The following is a 15,059-nucleotide window of genomic DNA, read 5'->3' on the forward strand; positions in this document are numbered from 1 at the left end:
AAAGAACACGTGTTACCTGTGTTCTTTAATAAGGGGAAGATTTCAAACCAAAGAACACAGGTAACGTGTATTATAGATGTGTATGGACGCATACATATATAAAACAGCTAAAAGACACACAGAATCTCTTGCCAGTAGTTGTATCATCTGAGACTGACCAGGAGGAGACTGGAAGGGAAAGAGACCTATGTTCAGTGTACAAATATTTGAACTGTTTGAACTTCTATCCTGCCCATATATTGCCTCTTAAGATAAAAACAAATATTCTCTTATTGAGAAGAAGGATTACCATGAAAGTTTCTCTCAAGTAATCAGATGTCATCTCCCTTTTTCCTGACTCAGGGGTCCAACATTACTGACACCTGCACTGAAATGCTAATGTGTGGAGTCTTACTGAAAATTTCTTCTGGAAATATTCAAGAGCGAGTGTTTTTCCTTTTCGATAATCTCCTGGTGTATTGCAAAAGAAAACACAGGTAAGGTGATAAACAGGTAACGCCTCAAAAATTGTTCATTCTCACAGTTTTAACCTTTTTCTCTGTGGCCACGGGAACTCACGATTTCATCAGTAAAATTCCACATAGTCTCAGTCTGTTCTATGACTGTTCTCTTCATCTCATGAAACCTGACTGAAATGTGACTGTCATTCTATGACAGTACTTTCCCAGGAATCTTCTGGAGGAAAAACTTTGTTATTGTTGTTCTTAACCCATTTACCTCCGACCCTGTAGGACAGGTAAGGGTGTCTTCTCGTTTCCTACTGCCTTGTCCCAGCCACTTCCTTCTCTTCCTGTGAGAATCCCAGCACATGTGAAATTCGCTGCTTTAGGACTAACTTCCTGTCCTTTCCCTGTTTATTCCATATCTCCCTGCCGCACATGAATTCTGTGATTACTTTAGCTCATATCACTTTTTCCCCAACCTCCTTCGGTTACCATTTTTGGTGTTTTCACAGCTCACATGGATGATCTAATATTTGGACCCAAAAGCCCTCAATGTCTTCACCTGCAACGTCATTCTCCTTCATTACACCTGAGCCACTTGTGCTATGGTCATCCCTTTACTTTGTCAACATTAACAGTTATAAAAACCAAAATCTCAGTCGTAAGCATCCCAGTCTGCTCCACTAAGCTGCTCATGTCAAAGTCACCAGGGACCTTTATGTTTTCTAATTAAGCGGTCACTTTTCTGCTCTTCAGGGTTTGGCTTGTTTTCTCAGCAGTACTTAGTTTAGTGGAGCACATCTTCCTTATTAAAACACTTTCTTCTCTACTGTAAAAAGTATGGAGCATAAATGTGGAGCCGTGAGAATGTGGTACCAGCTAAGAAACAACCACTGTCACCCAAGGAGGAGATGCTGGTGGATCGGATTAGGGTAGATGGAGAGACTTAGAGAGATTGTTGTATGTTTTAAATGCAGAACGAATGAGATTTTCTAGTGGGCTGGACGTGAGGGAAAGTGAGGAACCAAGGTCAACTCTTAGGTTTTGGAAATGAGGAAAAAGTGGATGGAGGAAAACGGGGAGAGGAGCAGTTTTAGGAGAGGAAATCAAGAATTCTGTTTCTTGCATTTTGTCCTGGCTGTTTCTTTTTTCCTAGTATGCTCTTCCCTCTGAGTTTGACCTGGTCGGATTCTGCATGCCTTTTAGATCTCATTTCAATATCACTTCCTCGGAAATATCTTCCCTGACCACCCTATCCAAGGTAGCCTCCCAGCCTTTAGCGATATCTGGAAAGTGCTTGCTGGTATTTCCTCCATTCTTTGCTTATTTTCTGCTACCTTTATAAGATGAGGTTGTCAGGTCCGTGAGAACAAGGGTCTTGCTGCTTTTTCACTGCTATTTCCCAGACTGGAGCAGACCTGCCATGTAATACACACTTAAGAAATATTTGTTGAATAAGTAAATAAATTATAGAATGAGTGAAACCCAAGCAAGTTCTTGGCATAGCTTAACCATCATTAGTTTAAATAATGTTATGCGTTAATGTTATTGATGTAATATTCGTTTTAAAGCATGGATATAATTTTTTCTTCAAAGGTATTTATTTGATAAGATGTTTTCCTGAACTCTTGAGAACATTTTTTGCAGATTGATTAAGTAAAATGGTAAAGTTGTACTTCATTGGGAAATTTCCTGAGCCTTATGTGCCTCTTTCTAACTGTGCCTAGGACACATTAGTTTCTGTGAAATGGTACCATGTACCTTGATAAAAGGGGACAGGTTAGGATTAGAGCCAAAATATAATTAAATTGTTTCTCTCTTAATGAGCTTTTCAAAACCTTGCTCTTTATCACACATGGAAATGAACCTGTTTAGTTTTTCTAGTATGCTCTTCTAAATTTTTTGTATTCAATAGCAAGATTGGGATTAATAGAAATAGGCTTTAGGAGGATGTAAAAGAGGCTATTAATTTTACTTGTATGTAACTCATTAAAAAACTGTAATGTGATCAAGTTGTTTAGGTGCAATTATTTTTTTCCAGTTTTACTGAGATATAATTGACAAATAAAATTTTAAGATATTTAAAGAGTACGACATGATGATTTGATACATATAATACCTTGTGAACAGTTTTCCCCTGTTGAGTTAATTAACACATCCATCTAGATGCAATTATTATTATTGTTTATAGATATTTTAGAGTTCTTATATTTTTTTACTACTTTTTTTTTAATTAAGTTTATTGGGGTAACATTGGTTAATACAATTATATAATTTTCAGATTTACATTATAATTTGACATCTGTACATTCTATTGTTAAAGGCATCCATTTGAGAATGAGACTTTTTTATTACAGCCAATCTCATTCATATAAATAAATAATATAGATATGCATATACGCCTGCCTTCAAAGCTTTTGCAAAATGAGGAGTTTACAAATGATATCATTTATGGTCTCATGGCCTCAATATTTAAATAATTTAAACTGTAAGAAAAGTTCTAGAAAATTAAAACCTTGAGGATTTAGCAGATATCCCTAGTGTGTGTATAACGTGGACAAAATAAGTAGTGATTAGAAATGGAAATCACTAAATAAATCTGCATGTCCGTTCCCTTCCTGAATGGCAGTAGTGCGAATCCACCATCTGTTTCCTTCATTTTAGAATACTTCATTTCCTTTACTGTGTCCCGGCTAAGCCCCAATGATACTTCAGAAACTATGAGTAAAATAGAGCTTTTCCAAACTTTCATAATGCTGTAATTATAAGAACCAGGGACCTGATGAATTTATTTTAATTTTAGAATTACATTCGTTAAAGGGAAAAGTGCTAATTAGGCATCCCAGCTCTCCATATTTCTAATGCTATTAATCTTAGGAGAAACTAGTACTTAAAAAAAATAGTGTACTAGGGAGTATTTGATATATATATGTAACATGGTATTGCTTTGTTTGCCTTGTTTGTGAGTGTTACAAGATAATATCAGTGTATTTAGTCATCTGCAACTTATATTTTATATATAATATGCTTTCTAAACTATATGTCCATGTTTTTAGCAATAGTTTATTCATCTTAACTGCTGGATAGCTTTCCATTGGTTGAATGTATCACAATTTAATTAATAACAACGTAATTATTCTCCTATCAGTGGACTTTGGGGTTGTTTCCAATTTTTCTGTTATTGTGAACATTTCCTGTACAAGTATCCTGGTGACCATTAAAACATATAATTAGGAGGGAAATCATAGCCTCAAGATATGGGAATACCCAACACTACAATACAGAGTAAAATGACTTTCATACCATAAGCTTTTCAATCTTTATCCATCAATAGAGCCTTTTCTGAAGAGACCAAAGATCTCTTCAGAAAGACCTAAGTGTTACCATATTGATCAGTTACTAGAATTTCATATTGAGTGTTATTATCTGCGGGTCAAGAGAAATATAGAAAGCCTGTACAGAGTTCACAGCAGGATCCCAAAGAACATTAATACACTGAAAAATAGGACCAGATGATGGATTCATGCCATGATGATTGGCCTGTGACTAAAGCTGTTATCAAGAGTATTAAGCTTTTAAAAATATGATAGATTTTAAGTATGATGTATCAACTTATAAGAAATTACTTTTTCGCAAGACACCATGATATGATTTCCTATCTGAGAGAATATACAGTTACCTGCATGTTAGTCTGCTCTGCATTCTTTATCTTTGGCCTCCACTGACGCTAACTTTTATAGCTACCCAGCCTGAATCCCTAATTTATAGCATTTATTTAGGCCTATTAACAAGGAACATTTAGAGGTTGCTTTCAAAAATGAGCATGGGAGTGCAGGGTCATGAAGGCCAGTGGGTAGAACCGTTCGATCTGATGAATTAATCAATTTAAATAGTTTTCTTTAATAATGATGACTATAAAGTTTTGACGAAGGTTTAGACAAAAAAGCAGGAATTTGGACTCTTTTCCAAAGAAGGAACTCAGGGAGTGTGACAGCACCTTGTGACACCTCCCTGCACCGCCCTGTCTCCGCTCCTGCTTCCAGGGCAGGCATCTAACTGCAAAGGAAAGGAGGGATCAGAGGGGGCCCCGAAGGTGGTGTACCTTTACATCTTAGCTCTTGCTACGTGTGTCTGTATTATGCAATAAATTAATAATTATTTCAGCATATTAAATTGTTAGCTAGACTTGTGTCAGTGAATAGTTGAGGACAATTAAAGTCTCTTAAATGAGTAGTTATTCCTTAATCCTCCTGAGTCATTCCTTAGAATTTTCCCTTTTTAATTTAATTTAAAATACCCCGTTTTTTAAAATGATCTCTTCTGAATGTTCAGTCATTCAACTTCAAACATACATGACTACCTAATTTATTATTGCAAATGTTCATCTGTAAATCTGGATGTTTTTACTCTGTTACAAACTTTTAAAAAGATTAAAGGTCGGTATTAGACATGCTATACATAAAGGTTTGGAATATTTTGGAACTGTTTAAAAAAAGGCCTTTTCAAAGGATTGTAAATGTATTAAGAGACTTATTCGACAAGCATACAGTTATCATATCATATAGGAAAAATAATTTCAGCTAGATGAGGCTTAAGCACCTCTAGCACAGTCAGTTTCTTTGCAGAGGGATTGTAAGTACTAACTGAATTTTACCAGGGCTTGAAGCAAAATGGGAATTACCAACTAGTTACTGAAAAATGAGAAATGAGGGTGAAAGAAATCAAATGGAATTTTAACCAACTATTAGTTCCTCTCACAGTTTGACTGGACACCTTTGAGGTCCTATATTGAACAAAAGCACATATTTACTTTCCTACGTGTATCATGTCCTCAGCCCAGATCTTCAGTTTACTTTAAAAGCTGGCATATAAGTCACATCTTATGTAGCAACCAGTGCTGTTATGAATGGGAAGACACAAGTAAACACCAGGAGCCTAACCCTTGATATCAGTGATTGAATCAATATCTCCTTTTCAAAGATTTGCTTAAATTATATTCCTTTGACATTATTTTGCATTGAGTGGACTAATACTTTTGTGATTTCACTCCATTATAAGACGATTGAAGAACAGCAAGGCATCTACAGATGGACATCGGTACCTTTTCCGTGGCCGGATCAATACAGAAGTGATGGAAGTGGAGAATGTGGATGATGGAACAGGTAAGTGATTCGTAGATTTAAAATAAAATGCCGGTGGTAAACTCCCTCAGAAGACGTACTTCTCACTTGAGTAATTCATGTGCACTGCATTAGAGTTTAGAGATACTTTGCTAGGTAGAGCAGTCAGAGGAAAAAGGACTATTCGACTATGTTATAGAAATACTGGATATTTTTGTACATGGCAGGTAAAGGTAAAATGCTTCTTCTTTTCTAAGTAAGGGACTCCATTAGACAGCCGATTGCATTGATGTAGCTCAAAACCTGCAGAAGAAATGATTGCATTTGAAATGAGCTAAGCTTTTAGCCAATATGTAACTATCTCAAATCTTTTGAAAATTAAACATGATGATACTTTTATTTATAATGTTTAATAACTTGGATTATATTATAGTTATATCTCAGCATAGAAAGAGAATTATTTCATTGATGATATGACATGTAGAAATGTAAAAGTTTGCACATTTATTTTAATATATTAATGTTATTCATTACTTCCTGTGTTTAAGAAAGATGGTATCTATTGAGTTTGTGGCCAAATTTCCATTCTACCATTCTCTAGATCTGTCATTTCAGTGAATTCTAACATAATTTTTCTTCAAAGATTCTTTCTGAGGATATTAGTGTGATCATGATGCTATAACAAATATTCAGCTTAAGAGCTAAGTAGGAAAGCTATTGAATTTCCTAGAATTAATTTTTATGGTAATTTTCATAGTACAGGCTTGGAAATCCATTCAAAAATTAGCACCAGATAATTTGTATTCTGTCTTACAAAACTAATTTATTTGTGATACTGGCCTTGTAATATGACAGCGTAGGGGAGGAGGGTGTGTGAACATGAACAATTTAATTTTTTCCCCCACCAATTTATTATAGTGTATCAATTGGCTATTTTTATAGGACTTAAGGAGGGATTGTGGTGTATTTTGAATTAATGCTTTTTACTTCCTTAGTGTTTCCATCGACACTTATCTGACATGAGTTTTGAGGTTCTGCTACTTTGTATAGGATATGAATGTGAATTAAAAATGTAAAGGCAAGAAGAAATGTACAAAACTTCCTTTTGAAAACAAACTGTAATTTCTTTATGGGTGAGAAAATCCTCTGTCAGTTTGAATCTCTATATTTTCAGAAATTATTATTGAGTATGAATGGGATTATGGATATACACATATAATACAGACAAATATATATGTGTATAGAATACAGACTAATATATAATATAATCCTATCCTTGTTCAAATGGAACATGGAACTTTTAAAGACCCTACAACTCCACAGCATCGTTTGATACTGCATCCTTGAAATAGTTGAGTCTGATCACAGATAGTGTATGATGATTTTGGAACTAAAAAGCATATGGGAATCAGATTATGGGAGAATAAGCAGCAACCACGTCTGCCTCTACTCAGAACTTACCAAATGAAGTAGATCATTTGAGAACAAACAAACAAACAAACAAACAGGTACCATACCATGAAGTCATTTTTCTAAACCACCTTCAACGCTGTGTGGCTTAGCTCCTGTCTACCCGCCCCTACTGCATGGTGACTCTCAGGGAAGACAAATAAAAGTGTCACTTCGATTGGTACAGATGCCGATTCAGGCCTTTGTCACATGTTTTCCCATCTTGGAATCTGCCTTGCAGACCATCATGCCAGTAAAGGCTGGTTATAAGTAACATCGCTGTTCTCCACCAGCTGTTAAGCAGAGAGCTAACGTGGAGGGTTTTCTGTTGACATATTTAAATCCAGCATGACAGTTGAGAAAAAATTTTATTGAGACCTAGGAAAAGACAATAAATGTGAATTCATACTCAAAGTTTTTTTTTGAGTTTCTACTCATGGCAGTTATATGTAATGATGTGGCTTTAAAGAGTGTGTGTACTTTTCACCTATGTGCAGTGACAGCAGATGGGTGTTTGTACATTTCCATTTGTTACAGATTAGGTAAATGCACTCCCATTATGTTCCAATCACTTGGTCTGAATCTTATTATGTGGTTCATTCAGTAATCGAAAATTGTTCTGTGGGAGTATAGTCGATCTTTGAAACCTAGAATAATATTTCAAAAGAATATTAGAAAGGCAAAATGAATCTGACACCATGAATACTTGATTATTGATATGAAAATTACTCAAAAGTTCTTTTATTACTTTAGGAACTTTAACAGTATTTTTGGACATAGAGGAAAGGAATGTTAATTAGTTTGGGAGTTCAATTTCACTAATACATTAATGTTAAGAGTTAGAAACGTTCTATTATTGAGCACTGATTGCATTCAATATATAAACATTTATACAATTTTTAAATTTTTATGTTCTTTAATACACACACACACACACACACACACACACACGCACACACACACACATAGAGCCAAAATATTTTGAAGAATTTAATGGATTTGGAACTTTCATGAATTGAATGATTGCATTGATATGTATAACATTGATTCGTTTACCTTTGCCCGTTAATTTCCAGCTGACTTCCATAGCAGCGGACACATTGTTGTTAATGGATGGAAGATACATAACACAGCAAAAAATAAATGGTTTGTGTGTATGGCAAAAACACCTGAAGAGAAACACGAATGGTTTGAAGCTATTTTGAAAGAACGAGAACGGCGAAAAGGTGGGTCCACGCGTTGGGCATATTCTACCTTGTGAACATTCTAATTTAGCGGGAAAGCGGAAAATGGGCAAAAGTTATGAGAAAGTAAAAAGGTGTATGATAGTCACTTGAATTTTCTGTGGGCTGTAAGCCCCATGCTAAAATTCTTTTTGGATGCTTCTAATATTGTTACTTACTAAAATAAAAGAATAACCTTACATAGTTAGCAAAATGATTACATCACGACTGGCAGTGTCTTTTAAATAGTGTCTTAGTCATTTCAGGCTGCTATAATAAACTACATAGCCTGCATGGCTTATAAACAACAGAAATTTATTTCTCACAATTCTAAAGGCCGGGAAGCCCAGTCTGGTCCACAGACGGCTGTCTTCTCTCTGTGTCCTCACGTGGCAGAAGGAGCACGAGAGCTCTCTGGGGTCTCATTTAAAGGCACCAATCCAATTCGTGAGGGCCCCACCCTCATGACCTAATCACTTTCCAAAGCCGTCCCCCGCGCGCCCGCCAATGCCATTACATCAAGTACTAGGTTTCAACATATGAATTTTGGGGGGATATAAACATTCAGGCTACAGCTGATAGTTTCGCTGGCTTTGAAATTGAATTTTTCATCAAATTGAACCTTTTATTTTTAAAGAATGGCTATGCATATTGATATACCCAAGACAAGGAAGGAAGGAAGGAGGGAGGGAGGAGGGGAGGGAGAGGAAGGAGGGAGGAGAAAATGAAGGAAGGAAGAAGGAAGGAAGGAAGGAAGGAAGGAAGGAAGAAAAGAACTTTCTATAAATCTGTTTGTAGTAACAGGCTCTATTAATGGATTGTTCACTATTACTGACAAATGTTACTGTCTCCTACATTGTGAGATAACATTTTAGTAAGAAATTTTGTAGCTAGGAGACAAAAAAAATTCAAATATTTCTTCTTCTGCAACAGTTCTTCGTGAGTGCCATTCATTGATTAAGCGTCAATGTTCCCAGGATTTCAGCTTTGGCACTGTTCTCCAAACTAGATTCTGTACTTGAGTTTTCTATGCCCACCAGATTAATGTCTACGTTTGAACTGCCAAGTTCTCAGTCTTTATGTTTGGCCCTGTTCTTTCTCTTGAGCGTCATACTCATGTATTCCACTGACCCCTGCATTTAACCTGAAAGTCCAAAGTCAACCTGCTCAGTGCCAGGCTCCTCCTTACCTGAAACCCTTTGCCCACTGTGACTCCCAATCCCCATTCAGTTCTCATGTCAAAGGCCTAGAAAACATCCTGATTTCTTCTCTTGCCTTCACACCTATGATTAACCTGGCACTGTGTCCTCTCAATACCACCTCCTAGGTAGTTCTCAACTTCATTCTCTTTGCGCTGTGGCCCCTGCTACTGCCCACACAGGCTCGAGCTGGCCTGAACTTTGGCAGCGCCCTCCTAATGGTCTCCTTCTTCTTAAACCCTCCCCCTTTCAGTTTGTCTTCTGAGCTTAGTCTCCAAAGCTACAAGACTTCCTTTCCTGCACTATCCTGCCTGCCCCTCCTCCTGGTTAAAACACTTAGACGCTTCCTCCTCCCTCCCCACCCAGCTCCCTTACCCCCCATTTCTAAGGAATGAAGTCGTGGAAACTAAAGGTGAACAAGGACCCTGCCCAACCTCTGGTCCTCTCTCCCGAAACCCAGGGCTTTGTGTCTCTGTGCTGCGGCACCTCACTTAGCTCTTGTGCATACTTTCTCTCTCTCTCTGGAATTCTGTTTATACTTGGGCCCTTCTGTGAGACTTTCTGAACACTTCTGAACACTCTGAAGGTGCCTCCATTGTATCACAGTTTTTCCTCGAAGGATGTCTACAGGGCCACCGCGTCCAGTTGTACGGACCTAGCCTTACAAAGGGGTCCCTAGGGTCTGAGGTATAGCTGCTCTTCCTCCACTGGCCAAACCATGTGCCTCTGAGGCAGTGTGCACAGAGGTGCCATATGGCCTTGGACATCTTGCTTTGACTGTCTTCCTGGTATCCCATGAGCTTCTTGAAAACCCAGGGCCCTACTGTGCAGAGCTGTGTACTCTTAGCCCCCAGCCCATGAAAGACATGCAATAAATGCTTTTTTAATGAAGGCATGACTGAATGAGGAGACTCTTTCACTTACCTGTCCTTTGTTTCATTTTCGATAGGTTTAAAATTAGGAATGGAGCAAGATACCTGGGTAATGATCTCTGAACAGGGTGAGAAACTTTATAAAATGATGTGCAAACAAGGAAATCTGATCAAAGACAGAAAAAGAAAACTGACTACGTTCCCTAAATGCTTTCTTGGAAGGTAGGGTTGGTAGTCTGGGGGCATATATTCTTTCATATTTTCACTATCTCAAATGTTAACTTTCCATTAATTACTTGTTTTTCTTTAAAAAAATTCTCCCAAGGGTTTTTGAATATGTATTTACTATCGATATTTCCAGGACCATAGTGGGATGAAGAAATGTACATAGAGCCAGGAGTCATGATCAAAAAACTTAAAGCATCCGTCCATTCACTTACGACTTCCATAATTTCTGATTTATCATGTCCCAAGGGCAGAACAGAGGCTGGGGTCACGCAGAGGCTGGCAGGCAGGCGAGTTTGCCTGTCGGGGACAGAGTCTGGCAAGGACATGAGTACAGGGTCAGAGAAGACCAGAGAACTGAAGACACACTGTCTAAGCTACCAGTTAATTCAGAATTTTGACACCTGGGCTCAGGATGAAGGGCTAGAGATGAAGAATGTGAAACGGTGGGTCATGTGAGGGGCCACACGCAGACTGACAGGTGGGGCTGGGTGGGGGAAAGTCGCTTGGCTGTTTAGCATAAATGGCCTGTGTCCTTGGGTTTCTGCAGACAGCTGCATGTGGGAGTCCCTGCTGGGTTGAGCAGGCAGGACCTAAGGGAAGGGTGGCTGCCTCAGGTACATAGGCCGGGCTGTGGGCTGCCTTCTTCCTCTGCATTACTTCTCCTAGAATACATACTTATCTTTGATAAGGATTCAGAAAGCAGGGACTATGGAGTTTAACATGGTCAAGTTCATACAGCTAGTAAATGTTGATGTCGACTCAATAAAAGTAGACTGGAGTAGTTAGTTCGTAGTTCAAAGCCCAGACCTCATGGTCTCCATTCAGACTGGCTAGTTGAGAGATTTCAGAAAGTTAAATTTCCCTTTCCTGTCTAAAAATAAAGATAATTGCAGTGCTTACCTGTAGTAACTACCTGATTGTCTTAATTACCTGTGCAGGCACACAAAATCACCACAGCCGCACCAGCTCCCAACCCTATTAGAAGAACATGGGCCAGGAAGCCCATGTGCTTACAGGGCAGCGTGAAATCTCTTCTTCCGGTAGAAGTGGTCCACATAGCAGGCCGCACAGCTGCCTGTGAGCTGGTGTCATTAGTGTTAGTGGTCCCCCACGTGATGGTTTCTGTGCAAGAAAGAGCAGATGTGAGCCCATCTTGGCTTAAAAGCCACATGTGGCAAAGAAGACACTATTTATTGTAATGCCCTCGTGGGTATAACTTCCAAGGTCCCCACAGGGACATGTCCACTTACAAGAGAGTCACCTCAAATTATGGCTTCTCCCCAGGTATTGTGAGTATGCGATTTAGCCATCGGGGTCATTTTTACCAGAAGCAAGGCTGCCTACTAATGAGCCGACACCCTGCCTTCATCATGTTTCTCGTTAAACAGCCAGAAAGTTAACCCTGGGTTAACTTCTTATTGAAGGACAGAGGGTTTTATTAACCTTTTACCCACAATGTCTCCTATGGCTGTAGGGCTAGTAAGTTGCAAGGACAGGCAAAGCATTTCCCAAAGCACCTGATACATAGGAGAGACTCAGTAAATACTGGCTGTGTTAATGGCGGCTTTTTCCATAACAGCCTCTCCCTCTTCCGTACAGCCCAAGTTCAAGATGATTTCCGATGGCATCACGGTCCTTGTGCAGTGTGTCGCCAGGATCTTTTTGTTACTTGAGTAGGTCCCACAATAAAGCCACTCATTAACTTCCTTTCCTATCCTTTCTCCTGTCCTCACTATTCTCCTAATTTATAGCAGTACTGAAAATGTGTTCTTTTCTTCATTTGCGTTGGACACATTCAGGAATCTGCTGACGTCAGAATGTAGAACTGGGCTTTAGCTACGTACCGACCATTTCAACTCTCTTGTCAACTGCTGGCATTAATAAGTATTCACGATGTGCCGTGCTCCGTGCTGGCTTCCTGACATTTATCAGCTCATTTAATCCTGTGACAGCACTATGAGGCTGATGTGCTTATTATTCTTTCTGTGTTATCAAGGGAAAAACTGAGGTTTAGAGAGCTAAATTTATTAATCCAATATAACACAGCTGTTAGAAACAGAAACGGGATTTGAATTCAGGTTATCTTTTTGCAAAGTACTCGATCTTAACAGCTACACTGGATTTCACCTTACTTGTTTTATTTTTTTTTTTTCTCTTGCATGGCTCTTATTTCATAGAGGGATAAAAAGCACTTTAACAGTGTCTTCTGCCTTAAAATGTACTTTTTAGACCAGACACCCATATTTAGAATTCCATATTCCTTGGCTATTTGACTTTCGCCATATATGTTGCTTTTGGTTTTGAAATAAATGGAAAAGTAATTTCCTGACACTTTCCATAACTTTGCTTCTCTGGCCTCTGTGGGAAAAAAATAAAACCATTCTAAAATATATTCATTAGTTTATATAAAAAGTCAAATGCTAGATTTTTATAACAGATGGGTGAGCAAATTTTCCTTGTGAAATGTCTCTGTATTTAGCCTTTTCTTAATGATTTCACGTGACCTTAAAATAATATATACCACTGGGCTGGGGCGCTCCTAAATGATACAAAACATCATCCTTCTTATCTATGATGCCTGGGGCTCCTCGCCCCACCCCTTCCTGAAAAGGAGAAAGATGTAAACTGTAACCCGCTTTGGCCTCTCACCTCCACAGTAGATGTGTGTGGTCGGCAGCTCTGATGGCTGATTTTGTGCTGGAATATTCCTTATGGATGACAGTTTAGATGCAACAATGAATTTACCAAGTAATTTTAAAATTTGAAAAAAAAAAAACCGCATAGTAAAACGTTTCTGTCTTTTCGTGAGTGTTACTTTTCTATTGCTGCAAAATGAATTGCTGCCTACCTAGTGGCCTGAAACAGCACCCGCTGATGAGCTCGTTCTGGAGGAACGCTGGGTTCTGTGCTTGGAGGCTCTCCCAAGGTCACAATGCAGGTGTGGGCTGAGCTGGCCTGGGCTCTTATCTTGAGACTCTGAGAAAGAATGCACTTCTAAGCACATTCAGGTTGTTCGTAGAATTGAGTCCTTTGTCCTTGTAAGAATGAGGACCTGCTCACTGTTGACCAAGGTCACGCTCTCAGCTAGAAGATGCCTGCATTCCTTGCTGCGTGGTCCCTCTGTCTTCAAACGCAGCAGTGGCACACTGAATCTTTCTCATGCTTTAAGTTTTTCTCACTTCCTTTTGTGCCACCAGACTGGGAAAAGCCTCTGCTTCAAAGGACTCGACTCACTGGGTCAGGCCTGCTGGGATAATTTACATATTTTAAAGTGAACTGACTTGGGATTTTAATTACATATGCAAAATTCATTCATAGCATGACCTAGATTAGGATTTGATTTAAAAACCAAGCGATGGGATTCCTTATAGGGAGTGGGAAGCCATCTTTAGAATTCTGCCTACCACAGGGGGCATGCAGTTTGTTTTTATTTCCCTCTTGGAGTTTCACACCCACTGCTTCTCTGTGCCTGGAAAGCCACATTCCAGAGTCTTATCTCTTAAATTAAGTCCTTATTACTCTAGCTGGTTCTGTCCATTAGCTATCTTTAGGATCTGTTTTTAGTCCCAATTTGCCTTTATGTAGATAATAACCTTTTAATTAAAGCTACTGTAAAATTTCTTTGTGATTGTTGGAGGTCTCAACAAGTTAGATAATTATTAAGTATAATTTAGGTGAGTCTGAATGTATATGGACATGGGTTTTGTAGAAGAGAGTTCAATTTAAAAACTGGGCTTTACATATGAAAAAATGTATGCCAAAATGCATCGTAAATGTTCCTTTATATTTTGAGATTTCTTTCATATCTGCTTGATGAATGCATGGTACAGATAGACTTCCTGGGAGAAAATGAACTATTTAACTTCTTCATTGGATTTTTGTTTTAGTGAATTTGTATCCTGGTTGTTGGAAATTGGCGAGATTCATAGGCCTGAAGAAGGTGTTCATTTGGGACAAGCATTATTAGAAAATGGAATCATCCACCATGGTAATTATTGTATTACTTATTTAATCTATTTAGCCAGAAATTGCATATATTTTAATGAAATGATCTGTTTAGTTTATAGTAATTCTTCACATTATAAGATGCTTATGTTTTTTCAACAACGCTTTTGAGTGCCTAATATATGTAAAACCATGCTTCGGGGAATATGGGTTTATGGTGATATTTGCTACCTTTAAAATGAATGAATAGAACACGGGCAAGAATTAGAAATACAGTAAGCGTTGTGGGGCTGTGGAGGAAGAGATGGTGAGTTCTAACTGGAGTGTTTGGGACGCTTCATGAGGCCACTGGGATTAACATTGGGCGTTACAGAATGAATAGAACTCTGTCGGGGACAGAAGGACAGAAGGACATTCCATCCCGAGGAATACTATGTGGCACTCGGGCATGGGAGGGGGAAGTTCATGGTGGCCTCCTCAGGAACTAGCACAGAGTCTCTCATGTGGCAGGACAATATACTTCATGAGGAATATACTGGGAGGGGTGGAGTGAGAAAGGTAGGTAGGTAAACACCTGATC

At 38.6% G+C, this 15,059-nt stretch overlaps 1 protein-coding gene across 2 annotated transcripts in view; it reads left to right on the forward strand.

The window, feature by feature from the left end:
- Positions 1-15,059, forward strand: part of PREX2 (phosphatidylinositol-3,4,5-trisphosphate dependent Rac exchange factor 2) — a 225,650-nt gene that overhangs the window by 75,200 nt on the left and 135,391 nt on the right. For both annotated transcript variants that reach the window (XM_039841811.1, XM_039841812.1), the window contains 5 exons: positions 343-476; positions 5,502-5,605; positions 8,089-8,238; positions 10,384-10,528; positions 14,422-14,522. In XM_039841811.1, the coding sequence (XP_039697745.1) occupies positions 343-476; positions 5,502-5,605; positions 8,089-8,238; positions 10,384-10,528; positions 14,422-14,522 (634 nt within the window). The remainder of the gene's footprint in view (positions 1-342; positions 477-5,501; positions 5,606-8,088; positions 8,239-10,383; positions 10,529-14,421; positions 14,523-15,059) is intronic.

The sequence above is a fragment of the Pteropus medius genome, unplaced genomic scaffold (genome assembly GCF_902729225.1).
Source record: "Pteropus medius unplaced genomic scaffold, Ma_sr-lr_union100, whole genome shotgun sequence".
Taxonomy (NCBI): Eukaryota; Metazoa; Chordata; class Mammalia; order Chiroptera; family Pteropodidae; genus Pteropus; species Pteropus medius.